General features: G+C 29.8%; 2 protein-coding genes across 2 annotated transcripts; one reads left to right on the plus strand and one right to left on the minus strand.

Moving 5' to 3' along the window:
• The first annotated feature begins 1095 nt into the window (after window positions 1-1095).
• LOC107931547 (ubiquitin-like protein ATG12) lies at window positions 1096-3610 on the plus strand. The gene is made up of 5 exons (XM_016863469.2): window positions 1096-1224; window positions 1378-1436; window positions 2224-2292; window positions 2387-2449; window positions 3214-3610. The coding sequence occupies exons 1-5, from the start codon at window positions 1191-1193 to the stop codon at window positions 3271-3273; spliced, it is 285 nt and encodes a 94-aa protein (XP_016718958.1). The 5' UTR covers window positions 1096-1190; the 3' UTR covers window positions 3274-3610.
• Window positions 3611-12069: 8459 nt separating this feature from the next.
• Window positions 12070-13363, minus strand: LOC107931571 (transcription factor MYB23). The gene is made up of 3 exons (XM_041092110.1): window positions 13323-13363; window positions 12852-13174; window positions 12070-12790 (listed from the first exon to the last, which is right to left on the minus strand). Exons 1-3 carry the CDS (start codon window positions 13361-13363, stop codon window positions 12402-12404), a joined length of 753 nt encoding a protein of 250 aa, XP_040948044.1. The 3' UTR covers window positions 12070-12401.
• Between the last annotated feature and the right edge of the window lie 5734 nt (window positions 13364-19097).

Here is a 19097-nt window from a genome sequence, read left to right on the forward strand (position 1 = left end):
CCCCAACTTTGTCACAAGTTATAGTAGTGTGCTCACCATTTTTGGTAGAGATGGATAAAATGAATTACTTGATTATACTGAAAAGTCCCTATGTTTTTCATCTTTGACTTATGGGTTTTAGAAAACATCCTCCTTTGATGAGGTAAAACTCATTGTCCTGGTCACATAACCATTGCCAATTGGAGCCCCATTTATGCTACATCCCTTGATAGAATAACTTTTGTAAATTTGAAACCCTAGTTACACTTTAAATTGAGACCGTATAATCACTGTCAACTGAGATTTTGAGTTGCAATGTGATCCAATTTTTCAGGAGTTGACTCCATGTTCACATGACAGATAGAATTTGTAGGTCATTGAGCCTTATTACATTACTGTAAATTCAAACATACCTTAAAACTATAATAATGTCTATATCAAACATAGACAGAAATAAATTTACAAACTTTTTATTTCCAATCGCAAGAAAAAAAATAAAAAGTGAAAACACATCCTACAGAGTGTCTTTTCCTTTCTCTCCAAATTCAACGTATATCGGTAAATTTCAAAAAAATTCAGCCTATATACTTAAATAATAGTCGTTTTTAGCATATTTTGATAAATCGACCACATCAATTGAGTATAACATAAAAAAAAAGTTGGATCGTATTAGCATGTTGCATGCTTCATAGCTTCATTCATAAGTAGATTTGAGATGATCTATACTTCAAAAAGTATATGGAAGAAAGAGATATTGATAATTTTAATTATACAGATTTAGAGTCAAATGATAATGAACTCGGTCAAGAACCAACATTTGATGAAAATGAGCTTAATTTAAATATTAAAGAGGAAATAATTCAATAAATATGAAACATTAAAATAATTAGATAAAATTATATATAATGCCTATTTTTCTTGTTATTTTTATTAGTAATTATATTATCAACTATTTTTTTAACTAACATAATATATATGTGTGTTTATTTGATTTTAATTTTGTTCACTTGTTTAAAATTCTTTTATGCTAATAATTTTTTATAATAATTAATATTTTTTTAAAAATATAAATTATTTAATTATTTAATTACCATTTATATTACCAAAATTTAAGAAATTTCATTTTTATTGCTTAATTAGTTGTGTAGAGGCTAAATTTATGTTTTTAACCCTTATTTTTTAAAGGGATTCGTGCTTTAGCTCAGGTAATCATGGCAGCTGAGTCTCCCAGTTCAGCACGAAAAGGTCAATTATCGAAGGCAACCGTTAAACCTTCGTTTCTCGATGTCTCGTTTCGATGATCATACTCTGTACTTGGGCGTAAAATCTTGGGGTTTTCTTTGTAAAGTGATTTTCCCCTAACTATTTCATTTTATTTTGGTTTTCGATTTGATGCAGTTGTTGTCCATTTGAGAGCAACTGGGGATGCCCCCATACTAAAACAAGCCAAATTCAAGGTATTTCTTTGTTTTCTGTTTGCATTAGTTAATACCCTCGGACGGGTTTCGTCATTCGTGTTCTTCAATCTAGATTCTAGAATAAATTTTGTGATCAAAATTGCAATTTTGATAAATAATAGGATAATTCTGGATTCCCATTAGGGTTTCGGTCTTAAAAGTGGACCCTTGATGAGGATTATATTTTGCTTTGAATGATAGTCTAATTAGTTCTTAAACATATGATATTATGCGCTACTGATGAGAATTTTCTTTCTCGCAATTTAGGCATTCTCTTTGAGATGTGAAACGCTTGGTTTAGTTACCTAGAGACACAATTTACTTTACATAAAGTTTTGGTAATGTCAATGACCATAGGCCAGAAACATAGTTTAGAGTAAGCATCTTAATTCATACATTCTTAGACATGCTTTCTGTCTTTTATTTTTGAATCCTATGCGGTTAAGTATATCTATTCTGGGGCTTTTATCAATGACACGGCTTTAAAAATATGTAAAGCAATTGCAAACAAATGAGTGTCTTTGATGGTGCACTGGGTATGGAATGTTTACTACAAAGCTTGCTTTGTTTGAACTTAAGTAAGTTGTAAGATTGTAGTTGATATTGTAATTGGTGTTTTGTGCTTCAGTTGAAAAAATGCCTTAAATTATGTTCTTGAATTTACTTTAGTCCAATATTTCAGGGTTTAAGTGTGAATAATATAAATTATGTATAATACTTCTTGCTTGTGGTGGTGGTCATCAAATAAAATTTATCTTTCTTGTCTTAAAAACTTCGGACTGGACAGATACTTGGAACTGACAAATTTGCTAAAGTAATTGATTTTTTGCGTCGGCAATTGCACCGTGATACACTGGTAATTGATCTGTATTTATTGTACTTTTATCGAAGTAATTTCAATCTGCGGTTTCTTGTTTGTTTAGTATTAATTCTTATCCTTTGTTTTGTAGTTTGTGTATGTAAACAGTGCCTTCTCACCAAACCCAGATGAATTGGTGATTGATCTGTATGATGTAAGTCATAATACTTAGACACTTCTTCTTGCTGATGTTAATTTTGTAGAAAATTCTTTCGAGGCTATCATAGATTCTATATTGTGGAATTTTTTTGTTGTTTCTTTCACGACTAGGTGTTTGTCCCAAAACATAAACCTCAAAAGAACAAAAATATTTAGCTGAAAACCTTTTTTATGCAAGCTTGTCGTTATCAAAGGCAACATGTTATTCATATACTCCAACTCTATGGCATTTAACTTGGTCATATAATACATTTTCTGATGACTTAGATGGGATGCTTTTTCTGATTGTGTGTATTATCTTCATGTATAGAGATGATTATTTATCTTAAATCTGCAACTATTTCCCTTTATGTAACATTAGTATTGAGGCCTAGAATGGCAGAATCAGATGAGATTTCACATGAAATGGTCCATTACTTCTCAGGCTCAGTAGCTTGTCTGTATATTCTGATAGAAATATTTATTACAGTGGAAGTAATTCTTCTTTATGAACATAATATATCCACCGTTACACACTTTTAGGTCTTTATGATGTCTGCTATATACCAGCTGTTGCACATTGCGATTGAAATGTAGAGAAGTTTTCTTCATTGTATTTAATGATTACTGAACAATGGAGTGAGCTTTTTTCTTAGAGGAGGATACCACTCCGTGTTGTGCTTGTCCCCTACTAGAGTTCAAAATACACATAAATTACATAGTTACATTTTCTATGTTTATAAGTTGTCTAGTCCAACCCTTGCTGCTTTTGCATTGCAGAATTTTGGTTTTGATGGCAAACTGGTGGTTAATTATGCCTGTTCTATGGCATGGGGCTAACTCTTGATGATGGATCTTCAGAGAGATGAGATAAAAACTGTCAACTCTGTAACTGTTTCCTACAATTCTCCATTATGCATATTCCTCATAGAACCATCTTCTATAATTTTCCCCCCTTTTTCTCTGAGAAACGGGTGATCCTGTAGCAGATACTAACGTCTTGCTTCTACTCAAGCAAGGAAATATTGGTGTTCTGAAGATTCTGATAATGGCGACATCAATTTGAACTGCAGTTGATGTACATCTATCACACTGTTTTTTATTTTCCTTTTTGTACATTCCACTTGTACGTTCCAACTTGTTTGTAATTCAAATCTGGAAAACTTCTCTTGGTTCACATGCATCGAGCACGTAAATTTCTCTGTTGGATTTGGAGCAGTTGCTGAATGTTATTTGTTTTTCTTTTGGTTCAAAGCTGAATATGTTTTGATGTCAGAGAAATTGTCTTTGGTATTCTTGCTGCTTACCTTTGCTCCCTTGAGAAATTATTACTCTTCAGTGCTTTTGATCTATATCCTGACCAGATGTTTGCCATGCATCGGAAACTTTATTGAATGTGCTTCAAATGTGTAAGATCATTGTACCCATTATGGCTAATAATTTTATAGTTCTGAGATGCCATTTTAGACTTGCTTCTGTGGGGTTAACTTAGCTATTTATTCAGACATTTATTGAGACGAAAATTCACAGGGAATGCAAATTTCTACTACTAATTCTCTGCTATGAAACTAAATTTGGGGTTAGCTTGAGTCATGGTTCTTGACCAAGTTCAGATAGGCACAGCACGACCCACTATGAACCATCAAATAACTAGCATGGTAGAGTTTCGTAAATCCGAGTCTAAATGATTGAAAGGCTTCAGCTTCTAACCAATTTAATATGATAAACATACATTCTTTACTTAAGCTGATATCTTCCATGTGCCAGCAAATTTTGTTGTTCATGAGTTCACTCGGCAGCATTGTCCTTTCACAAATATGTTTTTTGTTGATATTCTTTCAGTGCTAGAGTGAATATGAATTCACATTGCATCCAAATAGCCCATCTGTTCCAATGATTGATAATTAAAATTTGTTCCTTAGATGAAAGGAATAAACCATGTCTTGTAAAATGATTAAAGCAACAAAACAATCTTTTATCATTCTTGGCTGCGAAGAAGTTGGTTGGGTGAGTTGCAGTAAGACGTATGAGAAATGGTCAATTGTCGCATTCGCTTGGCTGAATGACTGATGCATGAACTCAGCCGGGGTCTCAACTCAATCCCTACTTTTCTTGTTTGCTTTTCAGACTTAAGCAATCTAAATTGATAGGTTTTAAGTAAAAGGAAAGAAAAATCTTTTGAACCCAAACACATAACTTAAAACTTTTAGCTTTGCATTTGTTAAAAAAAAATAAAAACTATTTTTGAAGTAAAATGACATTTTTAATCATAATTTACGATTTAATGTATTTTATATAATATTTATGTGAGATATACAATTATTTCTTTTATTGAAATTTGTTTCCAATATATAATATTATATATTTGAATTTGTAATAGTTATATTTTAAATATTAAAATATAGCCTGTATTATTTGAATTAAATTTTACAAACAATTGACATTAATTGTTTAAAAATTTTAAAATTTAAATTTTATATATCAAAATATTAATAATGAATTATAATAAGTTATATATATATATTAAAATATTAAAAAATAATGGATTATAATATTGTAGAAACAATCTTTTGGCCTAGTGACGGAGTATTATGTTGTAGGTATGAGGGTTTGAGTTTAATCCCAAGTAACCCCATTCTTCATCCCCAATTATAAAAAAGAACAGGAAAATTGTAGATGCCAATAGTACTTTCTGTAAATATTGTTCACTAGAGGAGCGTCTTAGAGAACATGTTGGAAGGAACTACCTTTGGGAACATCATAATAGGAACGACTTTTTGTTGGGAACAACCATGGAAGGTTGGTAGGATTCTTGAGTTGTTCCACTTTTAAGATGACCTGGAGAGCATGCTTGGAGGCTCGGATATGAAAACTATTAAGAAGTTTCTTTCTTTGAAATACAAATGCTTCCTCCTTATTTCTTTAATGAACATACAATGCATTTACACTTAAACCCTTTCTTATTAAAATAGTTTAAGTGGGTGTAGCTTTCATGTAATCGTCATTATACCCATTATCTATATAATTTATCTTTTATTATTCGTTCAAGTAACCCTTTCCAATCTCACTACCCACCATTTTAGCACATTCATGCCTATTTTCTCGTTATAATCGTTTCTCTTTTAGCTTCCTTTTTCAGAACTTATAAATAGATGTTTGAACGTCTCTTTTGAAACTTTTTGGATCTTTTGAAAAACTTAACACTCTAAAATTCTCTTTGCGATTTTCTTTTTACAGTCACTTGCTACCGCATTTGTTTTCTAAGGTTTGCACCAATCTTCCTCTTTACCATCTCTCCACGACTTCTCGTTTTGCTAGATTGTAATGTCTCCTCACCTAACTAAAAGAATCCTCTACAAACATCATTTAAAAATGCATATTAATTTTTACTTTACAATACCATGTTAAAATAGACGTTTTATTTTTTAAAAATATTTTTTAACAACAATACTAAATATTTAAATTTTAAACTGAAATTTTTAAAAACATTTTTCAAAATCCTTCTAGTGTTATTTTGAGATGGAAGAAGACACTTTTTTTTTTGACCCAATAATACAAATAAATTAATTATTTTTCGAAATAATATAAACAACTTTTTTTGACCGAAGGGAAAGACCAAATTGATGGGTGAGATACCGATTTGAGGTGAGAATAAAGGGGTTATGAGAAGTGAAGCTGCCAGACAACCATCCCATCCTCACAGCCTCACTTCCTTGTAACTCCATTTCTTCAGTTCTGTCAATCACCCACCAAACCTATGAAACAAAACTCTTAACCTCGCCTATTTCCCACCTCTACCCTCCCCAAATTGTCACTTTCAGCACAACTTTCTTCTAATCCACAAAATTCAAAGCCACTTATTTCAACCATAACCCACTATACCATTTTGAATATTCATTTAAAGTGTGTTTTAAGATTTTTAAAATTTATAAATTTAAAATGCTAACATTTGCAATTGCATTGTTTAGATAAATAATTGATTTTTTAAAAAAATTATATTAATGAAATTTTACAAAAGAAAAATATAAAAAATTCAATATGAATACAGTCATATTTGTAAAAAAAAATATAATTAAATAAAAATAAGTTTTGAAGTTTAAGTTTTTCTCTTATAATGAAACCATGTGTATTAAATCAAATCAAATCAAATGGAAGGAATTTTGAAAAACCCACCTATTTAGGTTGAATTTAAAAAAGAATTTTTAGCTATTAAAATTCCCTCTTGAACGTAAAAACTAACACTTACAAGGCGTATAAAATGCATATAATGCTGAATGTAACACACACAAGGCGTTGAATATAACATGCAGAAAGTGCTAAAACTCCCGCCTATCAAACGGACCCTATGACATGCCAACTATACTTGTGACTCTATCTAAGAACGTTAATAGGATAAATTCATGATTATTAAACATATATCACCAAGCAAGCAATATACATATACAAATCACATACCAATTATCACAAACCACATAGTTAGGTATATTTTCAAATACAATCACACTGATAGTTTACCAATTTTGAACATTTAACGAGTCGAACATATGAACATAAATAATTAATGAACTCGAATTATGCAAGCACAAACCAGATTAACTATTTATCGACAATTTTGTCTTTCCCTTTGTTTTTCGATGTCTCAGCATTGTTTTTAGCTATATACAATAAAGTCGAATACGGTAAATCCATTAGGTATGTAATTCGAACATAGAAATATAATAGTTAAACATGAATGCACTTTATTCATTTTAGTCCCTATAAACCCCGATATTTCAAACACTCGTTTCTCACAATTTACTTAATCAAATTTAAATTTGGCTTTATAAATATAGTACATGGGCCTCCTAACAATCATTATTTATTATTAAACCTCAAAGATTTCATCTCTTACAGTTTAGTCCTTATTAACAAATAAGATAGCTATAGGATATAAACTTAAGTTAATAATTCCAGTCTCATTTCTAACATGTTTTTCCATCATTGAACTCTACATCATTCATGCATGAGTTTAATCTACACAAAAATCAAATTTTATAACGCTTTTCAACTAAGTCCTCAAAACTATTATCAATAGAAAACGAAACAAAACTTCACAAATCGATTAATTTGACAAATGGGCTATTAATAAGTATTGTTTCTCATCAAATTTCTCAAAAAAATTAAAAGAAGAAACTCACCTATGCTTGGATGGAGGCTAAGGCTATGGCGAAGGAATGAGGAAGAAAATAGGTTTTCTTTTCTTTCTTTTTCACTTAGTTTGGATGGTGGAAGAAAGTAGAGAAGATAACTTTCTCTTTCCTACTTAGTTTATATATATAATTTGTTAGTTAATTAACCTTATTAATTACTAATCAAGTGAAATAATAACCTCAATCTTAGCTAGTAGAAAATGATTACTCTTTTGGTAATTAATCACATGTCATAATTTACAATTGGTTTAATTGCTAACATGACCTTTGTTTAGTTGTCATTTAAGGCACTTGCCAATTTGAAAATCACTTTCCTTTCAATTTTGTTGGTAATTAATTTAGTCCCGTACTATTTTCATTAACTGATTTAATTTAATAACACTTAATTACTCGACCTCTCCGATTTGTACGTGACTTATAATTATTCTATTTTAAAATATTACTAACTCAACTCAATTAATTTAGTTTGAAACGAATTTTACGACACTATTGAAAATCGAGTCGTTACAACTATTCCAGACGCATACTCTTGCATTATTGCTGACCAATATTGTAACTCATTCTATAAGGCATCCCAATCATCGCATAGGTCTGTCACCACTATCTACTTAGCATCCCACGCTTTTCGAAATGATAGTTTGTAACCGTATCAATTTTGAATTTTTGGCACCAAGACAACTATCAGAATAGTGAGTTCTGTCTCTGTAACGCCCCAATTTTTCTAAAGTTTGAATTGCCAAATTATGTTAAGTGATTTAATCTATTTTAGTGATTATGTGCTTGAATGTGTGTTTTAGGTTTTGAGTTCGATTGCCTTCTCTTTGAAAAAATTCCATTAATTTTGAAATTATGTCTAGCTTGGTTTGTAAGGGTTAACTTTAATTTTTGTTAATTTATTAATAAGAATGAGCTTGTTGGTTTAGTAGTGAGGCTTTTGTTAACCTTTAGGTCCCAAGTTCAAATCTTATGTATGTGCAAAGTGGAATTATTGTTGCCTTTCTCTTCACATTTCTTCCTTCGTGGTGTGGGTGTTCTTTTCTTGTGGGGGTAAGTGTTGTCTTAAGTGTTTTGGTTGGTAATTGATTTTGATAAGTTTTTGTGAACTTGATAGGTGATCACTGTAGAACAAAGGATTTTTCAGCGAGCTAAGTACGGTTTAGAGTTGTCGTTATTTGTAAGGGTAAGTGACCAAACATTGAGTATAGGGGCTGTTTTGTTAAGTAATCTAGTGTCAATGTTTTAATTTGGTTTCGATAATTGGTTGCTAATCGGGTTTGGTGTAGACGTCATGTTCCGGACCGAGTTACTGATTTAGTGTCGATATTCCAAAATTATTAAGGTGTGCTTCTAACCCGAAAACACTTAAAACGATCATGAAAATATGGAATTTCGTGAAAATTTCAAAGTTGGTAGACTGTGTCACCTAGCCGTGTGGCAGACCGTGTGGGCCACACGATTTGGACAAGGTGTTTGGGCCACACGGGCATGTAGGCTCATTTTGGGCGGATTGTTGGGCCCAATTTGGGTCGGAAGTGAGATTTTGAAATCATTTTTGTAGATACTTTGTAAGCATGTAAGACCATGAAATTTGTAATTTAAACGTATGCATGTTAGTAAAGCATGACTCTGATTAGTAAAACTTTGTGTAGGCTATGTGACATAATCTATTTTGATGACACTTATGGAAGCATGTCATAAAATTTTTTCCGCTGTGATCACATGTAGCATGAGATGTTAGTATATTTTTGCATGTGCATTGGGGTGGGATATATGATAATATGACAGAGGAAGTGTGTTTCTGGCAGTATTACTACAATTTTGGCGATATATCCGCAACATATATATTCTAGCAACTTAGCTACATATTATCTGAGTGGCACACAACCACATATTGGTATGTTGGATGGATGGGTTATTGTAACCCTATTTGGTGTGATTGGTTGGACAAAGTGGTGTGTAGCGGATGGGGGTAGGAATTATTTTGTTCTAATATATGTAGTTATGCATGTAAATATCGTCTTTATCTATTCTGATGTATGTCTTTAAGCATGCTCCGATATGATTTTTGTTTGTGGGCCAAGACTCACACACTAAGCTTTTTAGCTCACTCTGTTGTTTAACATTTTTCAAGTGATCCTCAGACTTAAGATTTGGCGACGTTCCCAGAGCTTGGTTCGGTTTATTGAATTTTAGTATTTCTGAACTTACTCACACACTAAGCTTTTTAGCTCACTCTGTTGTTTAACATTTTTCAAGTGATCCTCAGACTTAAGATTTGGCGACGTTCCCGGAGCTCGGTTCGGTTTATTGAATTTTAGTATTTCTGAACTTTATATTTCAGACTTTACGGACTTTTGGACTGTTTTATTTTCTGGACATTTACTTTGGTTTCTGGTTTTGCTAAATATTTTTACTAGTTTGTTATTTTAAAAGTTGGCATGATTCCTAATAATCTAAATTAATCAAACAATTTACAAAATTAAACAAATCTGAAAGTTTTCTGCTGCAAGGTTTTAAATAAGATCATGTGTTTTGCAAAGCAAGTAACTAAGTTTATTTCGAGATGGTTCTGAAAAAAAAATGAGTTTCAAAGAAACCAATAAGATTACACAAAAACTATTTATGTATGTCAAATTTCTCCTACCAATAAGTCGTGACTAGTTTTTATAAAGTCTTCAGTGTTTCAATTTCGGAATTAGTTATTTGAGGTGTTAAAGTCTTCAGTGTTCAGTGTTTCAATGGCTTGATACATCTACTAATTAACTTTTCATCTAATTTTTTATTGTCTTGGCTCAACCTTGCAACAGTACAAGTATATGGTCTCTCATACTTTTGTACCTTCCACATCTAAGATTGCTTAATAAATGCAACTCTAACCCTCCACCTATACCCATCAGTTGCATTCCAACACTCCTCCACGTATAGCGTTGGATTTGAAATGGTCGTTTTATAGTCCACTGACACCTTTAAGCTATATTCCTTTATGGTAGAAATATAGGATCCTTATCTGGATATTGTAGTCCAACACGAAGTTCTTCTGTTTCCCTATCTTCTGGTAATATATGACTAGATACTATTTTTGGGTATTTCGAGAACTCAACAGCATGCACAACATTAGGGTCAACAGCCATTAAATGATTAGCGGGTTGAAATTGGATTATTATGCCACCCAAATCTCGCCTAGGTTGGGGGAAGTCATGATAGTCATGAACTTAATCTTTATCACAATCGTCATCGGAAACTTCATTTGAATCTTCGTCGTTAAATTCCTCAACATTGGCTGGGACCTCATCATCATCATTTTTCTTGTATACTATCTAGTAACCCTATTTTGTTCTCAAATCCAACGACCAATGGTTGGATATAGTTAGGGTTACCACTAGATATCGATGTCACACCACATTCAATGAGATTGACCAAACAGATGTTAAGATTGAAATCATAATGGCATTGAGCTGTAGGATTATATTGATTTACTAGAGTAGCATCCGTTACAACATCCATTGATGAAGTCTGTTGAATGTCTGCCTCCACACCAACATTATTACATTCTAACTCGAAATACAATTCTGCAGCATAGAGGTCCCCATATTTGGCATGTACAGATACTGTTTTATTCACATCTTCATCATCAAACAAGTTCCAACGTATTATAGGCACGAGGATTGGATGATATTGGGCATCTATAAAATAGTCTTGATATCATCCTACCACAATGACGAGATATTTTCACGTCAATCTTTCTTCTTCATCAATTTTAACAAAACGGCTGAACCTTACGCCCACCTATTGGTTGGATTAAAAAACTACACCAACTTTAGACCAGTAAATTTGGCCATTGTAGTATACATATGCAACGAAATCATTGTCCATTTTCACAAATGGTGTTTTTTTAAGATCTTCACAATTGATTTTTTCCTGCAAAGTGGGTTTTTCTTTTGGTTTTTAAGATTGTTTGGAATCCTCCCTTCTGGTTCTTATTATACAAAAAGTTACTTTTGTCTAAAATTCTTGCATTTCATCCAGGATTCCCACAATGAATAGTATTGTTCGTGTCAGAGGAGTAGAATGGTGATTTGGTACTAGGATTCCTGCTCTCCTGACACAAACAAGACTACACCAAAATGGGCATATCAAGTGGCGATTTGATATGACATTTTAGGTTCTCCCATAAAATCGAAATCTCACCCACCAATTTAGCCTTCCTCAACTATCGGTCGTATTATTCTGATTAAAAAAAGTTGATTTATATTAATTTGGTAAATAATTAATTTATTGTATTATTGGGTCAAAAAATCTCCTTTATTGGAGAGTAGGAGTAGGAGTAGGACTGAGGTAAGGGCATAGCTACCCTTTTGGTTAGATGGTAGAATTCTAACCTTAGTCCCTCTCAAATATTAATTATTTAAATCGATCCCTTTTATCTTATTGATTAAATAAAAATGTATTTTTGGCTCTTATCAAAAGATAAAAATTCAATTAAAAATTTTTAAAATTTTATTATGACTCCTCACTGACTTCACTGGATACAGATTTTTAACTTGGAGCCTTCTCTTCTCATCAGACTAATCTGATAAAATTGTGTGCCATAATGAAAGAATCTTACCCTCTGATATAACTATTAATCTTAGCAAAGCCAAAGTGATTAGGCAGTTTCATGATTTCATCTGACACTAAGCGCCAAATTGATGAATAGAGAAGAAAGTTTTACTGATTTTACAAGGATTGCATCAAACAAAAAGTCGCACTTCCATATAAAGTTTGAAACAAAACCCTCCCTCATCTGTTCATCCACTCAAATTTCTCATCCGAGAAATCAAAGAATTCATCCACATCGAAGCTGATATTTGAGTCCTCACCTCCTGCTGCACATGTATTCTCTTGTCTCAATTCCTCTTTGCCATTCTCCACTGATCTCTTTTCATCTTTGCAGCCTTGTTTCTCTTTCTGCTTTATTTTTTTGCTCAAATGAGAATTCCAGTAGTTCTTGATCTCGTTATCTGTTCTTCCTGGTAATCTTCCCGCAATCAAAGACCACCTGTTTCCAAGGAGCTTGTGAAGCCTAAGGATCAAGTCCTCTTCTTGCTCTGATATATTTCCTCTCTTAATATTAGGCCTCAGATAATTCATCCATCTCAGCCTGCAACTTTTACCACACCTCTTCAAACCTGCAAAAACAAGGTTAAAACAAAGGAAAAAGAAATCTATTCAATTACTTGGATTAGTTACCTGCTTTGCTTGCAATAGTGTTCCAACTTTTAGCACCATGAACTGCAATAACCTCAGCCAATTTTGTATCTTCTTCTGATGTCCATGCTCCCTTGTTGATTTGTGGTCTTTCCTTTTTAACGCCCATTATTGTTTCAAGTATTGGGTATGTATGATTAGAAAGGCGGTAGAGGTTTGATGAGCTGTGGGGACGTAGGTTAGGATCATCAAGAGACTGCGTTGCTTGTTTCAGCGATAAAATCACCTCAACAACCACTTCATTAATATAAACGCTCAGTTTAGCTCCATATTTAAGGAGCTTACACCAAAAACAAAATGTGTACCTCGGATTTAAGCCCCATTTTTTTTAAACATTATTCTTATATCTACTCTTTTCATCGGACTTAAACCCATATTTTCCTACACTGGTAACAATGTCGATACCAATCGACCTAAGACTCAATCGGCGATTTAAGCCCGAATTAACTATACCAATTTCTTACATGATTTCCACATAATTTTAAATTTACCATTTCAGTAAATTTTTTAACTTAATTGAATAGAAGTCTTTTCACATATTAGCAATTGGATTTCAATTATTAAATCAAAAGAATAAGTAAATAGAATTAAAAAAAATTAGTGAATGAAATTCATTACGAGAAACTACTTAAAAATGCATCCAAGCCTTCTTAGAGGCATTTCAAAAAGTTGAGTACTACCATTATTACCAACAGATATTTTGATTAGTCTATCAGCCTCTTTATTATAAACTCCTGGGAGTGCGCTAAATCAACCATTACAGCAATTTTGTCATGAGTATTTTGATTCTTCTAACTAAATTTCAAATGTGCGAAGACTGAAAGCATTATTAGGCTTTTTATTAATATTTTTAATAATGATTTTTAAGACATGGTAGCTAGACCTCCATAGTTAGCATAATTTAAGGGTTAAAATATGTTGTTAATTCCTATATTTTGATAAATTTTGAGATTTACTTTCTATACTTAAAAAGTTAGAAAATCATCTAATAGTTTTGATTTAAAAATTCCAGTCCAATCATTAAAATCGTATGTATTTTCTGTTAAAATTTGTCAATTTGACATGTTGATTGAGTTGTCTTCATGTGACGTGTTATGTGATTAACAAAAAATAAACATGTTAAGTTGACAAATTTTAATAGAAGCTACCAACGACAATAATGATTAGGTTATGATTTTTAAATTGAAAAAATAAGAGATTTGATTTATTAATTTTTAAAGTAAAGAGATTAAATCTCAAACATATTTTAACTTAATTTAAAAAGTATGATTTAATAATAGTTGTATAATAAATATAATTATGTTCTTAAAAGTGTAAAATCTTCCCATCCTGTAAAATTTCACAATCATGTATAATTATTTTATTATGTATTCACTTATTATAATTTAATCCCTGAATTATTAAATAAAATTTTATCCTAACAAATTTTAGTTTTTAAAAAATCTAAAAAATTATAAATTGATGACTAAATTTTAAGTTAATATACTATATTTTAATTAAAGTAATGGATTTTGTTTTTATATATTTATGTCATTTAATTTACATAAATTCAAATAAAAAAATAATTAAATTTAAATTAAATAAATTAATAAAATTATAGATTTAAAATTATTATTTTAACATATATTAATATCATGTGATTTTTTAAAAAAAATATTACTTATAAATTTAAATAAAATAATATATAAATAACACAAATTTATTAATTTAAAAAAAATTATAAGTTAAGTATGAGTTTGTGAAAGATATATTTCAATTTTATTAATTTTAACATATAAAAAGTACATTGATGGCTTTAATGATTGAGTAATAAGAAATTGTCAAAAGTCTAGATTACTGCAAAGACTGCTGGCAGCTACAGTATTTTGGCATTTTCTTAATGGGTCAATATTTGGTAAGTAACGTAATTTTTTATTTTACAAGTAATTTTTAAAAAAAAATATTAAGTATTATATATTTATATTTTATTATTTTATTATATTGATTTTATTCATATTATATCAAATATTTTGTTTTTTATTTAGTTGGTATTTGAATTTTTAAGATGTTAAAATAAATTAATAAATATATATTAATATATATTCTTTATTTTTAATTTTTTTATATCACTTGATTAATGAATATGGCAATTCATATTTCTAGGTTTATTCTAAAAGTGTATTTTTAATATTTTCATAACTTTTTTATAATTTGAAAAACTAATAATATAATATAATTTATTTTGAAACATTTACAGGTGTTTGTAAAAAGTAATAGAATTTTTCATAGAATTTTAAATTTTCTTATAATTTATATGATTTTTTTAGATTTTTTTTAAAAATCATATATATCATATCATATATTATATTATATTACAATGTCTTAGGTTCCAGCTTACGTGGATAGTCTAATCTTTTGACACATAGCATATCTATTTTTGTCTGACACGTGTTAATTCTTTATACAATCAATTTGTAATCTTAGAGAGACTAAGAGAACACTCTCATAGCTCACACTTACCCTATAAATAAGTGTAAATTTCTTCACTATTTTTATAAGCTCTCTAAAGTTTCTTCCTTTGAATAAATTTATGAGAAAGAGTTTATAGTTTAAAATTATTTATATATTATTTGTATATAATAATATATATTATATGAAAAAGAGAAATAATAATCTTTCTATTCAAATACCAAAAATGAAAATTTTCCAAACCAATCCTCCGAGTTTAAATTAATATATAGTGAAATTAAACTTTGTCTCCATCAAAATGAAAAAAATTCAATTAAATCCTCTTATAAATAAAGAAATTGTACGTTAATATATAATAAAATTGCACTTTAGCCCCATAAAAAGGAAAAAAATATGTTTAATCCCTTAAAAATGATGAAATTATAAATTAATACATAATAAACTTATATTTTGATCTATGGAAAAATTATAATTGAATTTCGGCCCTTGCGAAAATAATTTCTAGATTCGCCCCTATTTCTATTGGTTCAAGAATAACTTAGAATTACCATTTATTTTTTCTAGTCTAAGAAATTTTTTAATATAAAAATCATATATCATGTATGTATATATATAGGGGAGGGATCCAGTTACACCAATGTAAAACTTAAGTGTTTCGTAACTTTTTATACGATTAATATTATAACAATCCGACCATCATATTTCATATTCCATTCATGTAGATCATGTATATCAAGTTTGGTGTAAATTAAAAATTTCTAATTATTCATTTTATGTTAAAAGAAAAACTTTCAACCGTTAAATATATATTAATGTATACAATATTTTAGATATATGTGATAAAGATATCGGATCGATTTAAAATTTTACAGGCATAAGAATTACAAATATATTTCAAAATTCAACAGTTAGATTATTAAAATGTTAATCATATAAAAAGTTAGGGGATGGTGTAAAGCCACTTAATTTTTACACCGGTATAAGTGGATCTCTCATTATTACAAGATCTTATGGTTCCAACTAATGTGGACAATCTAATTTTTGACACATGACATACCCAGTTTGTCGACAGGTGGCAATTCTTATACAACCAATTTTTAATCTCACATTAACTAGAAAACACTCTCATAGCTCACACTTACCCTATAAATAAGTGTAAATTTCTTCACTATTTTTATAAGCTCTCAAGAGTTTCTTCCTTTAAAGAAATTTATGAGAAATAGCTCATAGTTTAAAATTATTTTTATATAATAATATATATTATATGGAAGAGAGAAATGAAAATCTTTCTATTAAGAGGCAAATTTGAAGGGGGTAGGTAGGGGCTTTGGCCGCCCAGAAATGAAAAATTTTCAGTTCAGTCCTCTTATAAATAAAGAAACTAAAATATATGGGTTTAATTGCAATGGATAGATAATAAATAAGACATAGGTTAATGGTTAAGTGATAGTGCATCCATCTTAGAAGTCCTAGGTTTAAACCCCATTCCTTTGATTTTTTTATTTATTTTTTTTTTATTTTCAGCAACCTAGGATAGGTTAACATGCTAGTTCCTTTCCCATTTACCCAAGTTTGAGTCACACCCTTTCCCTCCCATTTTCCTATTAATTTCGCCCAAATTTTGGATAAATTACCCTTGCCACCCTTAGGGTTTACAAACCCTAGCTATTTAGTCATTCATACTCCTATTTTGATTAGAGTAACTATTTTTTTTCACAATTTCAGTACTTATTAAATTATTTTAATTTACTTATTAAATAACTTATATCACTTTTAGCATTTACACCAGTAAGAAAATTAGTTTATATATATTAAAAGTTTTTTTTTAGATTTTTTTATTTTCAAATAATTTTTGGAGTCACGCTGCCACATCACATAGATTTATTTGAAGTAAAATATAATAAAAAATCTAAAAAAAAACTCTAAGAATATAAATTTATAAATATATATAATCTATAAAAAATATAAAAAATAAGAAAAATAAAAAAATTGAAAAAAAATCTCAAAATTTCTGAATATATCATATTTTTCTAAAAATATAATATTTTTATAATATTATTTTCGAAAATAAAAAACTACTAAAAGTACATGTCCAGAATGTATCTGGACATATGGACGTCTAAATTCATATGAATTTGAACATCTATATATTTAGATTCATCATGCACATGAAATAAAAAAATAAAATTAAACAATATTCTTTATTTTTTTAAGATAATTGTTGCTATTTTATTAGCTGCAGGTAAAAAAAATTATCGAGATGAATCAAGTAGCTAAAAAAAAGTAGTCCCTTAATTAACATTTTCAAGTTTAGGTGTAGATTAAATTCATAATAATTGAGATGCCAATTAGGAAGAAGTTACCAACATCATCCCTTCTGTATGATAATATACTTGATTAATTCACGGCTCAAAAACAAAACATTGTTTAATCCATTGTGCATCTGTCGTTGCTTTTCGGAAAAAGGGGTAAAGATCAGATGGCTTTTGGTATGGAGTAGAAATCAAATGATTATTAAACTGGGAAACGATGAAATAAAACAGTGATACCATATTATCTGTATATATTTTTCAATAGTTTAATGTCAAATTAATATTTTCATCATAAAGAAAATCAAATCTAAGTGAAAATCTCGAAATTCAAGATAAAATGTTGATGTGACATTAAACTATTAGAAAGGAATAACACTCCTATTTCATACAATCCTTTCTCATGAAACAATAATCAGAATTTCTGATTTAAAAGGTAATTTATCTACATGTAATTATCCTTGATAAATAGAATTTTATAGGTCTAGATTCAATTTATAGTGTAAGTAAGTAGGGGTTCTTTTTGGTTTACATTTGAAAATACCTTTCTTTTTAACGTTTGTAGAAGAAATATTATAGAATGTTGAAATCATGAAGCTTTAAGCCAAATGGAAAAAGGGTAAACCTATGGATGATTAGATAATGAAGTAGACAAGGAGGTGAAAAAATTAAGTAGATTTATGTCTTTAAAGGAGTTTTATGCTTTTCAGAGCAAAGATTAAAAAGTAAATTAAAGTTAGTGGGTAAAGAATAATTGTGAGAGGTTAGTGGTTAGTGTTGGGTATAATATATTGATATGATACCTTTATTTATCTTTTCATATTTTGAACTTCGAAGTTTTTGTCCTCACCTTGTAATGCCCCACTTGAATTATAGATTTGGTCCCAACTAAACCTAAGTTCAATCATATGTCATTTGCCAGCAGCTTGCAGGCATGTTTGGAGATAAATTCATGAATCAGACTAATCTTATTGTTGTAACTTACTTAATCGACCTCGTGGACTTCATTGCATATAGTCCTACATATATTTTATCATAGGAGGCAACATTATCTGTTAAGAGTATCAAATCTGACCTTTATGTCAATATTTAGTATTTTAAATATAGTATTTTCGTCTATGTATACTTGTATCTTTTAAACCATTTGGTTTAATAATATTATTGTATATTGTTTTTAATGGTTTTTGCGTGCAAAGCAAAATGAAAACAAATATTGGTTTAATGATTATCTAAGGTTTAACTAATACTAAGTGGTATTACATGGTCGAATCGTAATACAGAAAGACAACTTGTGTTAATAGATGAACCTAAACATGTCCTTAGTCTAGTTTGAAATGAGCAAACCGATTGAAAGACTAATATATCGTCTATCAAATCCAATTGAGAAAATACTTTGTCTTGAGTATCAAGTGGATGACTCCTAGAAGATAAAGATATAGATGTGACTGAATGGACTGACAGCACATTGGAT

Source organism: Gossypium hirsutum, chromosome D04 (assembly GCF_007990345.1).
Source record: "Gossypium hirsutum isolate 1008001.06 chromosome D04, Gossypium_hirsutum_v2.1, whole genome shotgun sequence".
Taxonomy (NCBI): domain Eukaryota; kingdom Viridiplantae; phylum Streptophyta; class Magnoliopsida; order Malvales; family Malvaceae; genus Gossypium; species Gossypium hirsutum.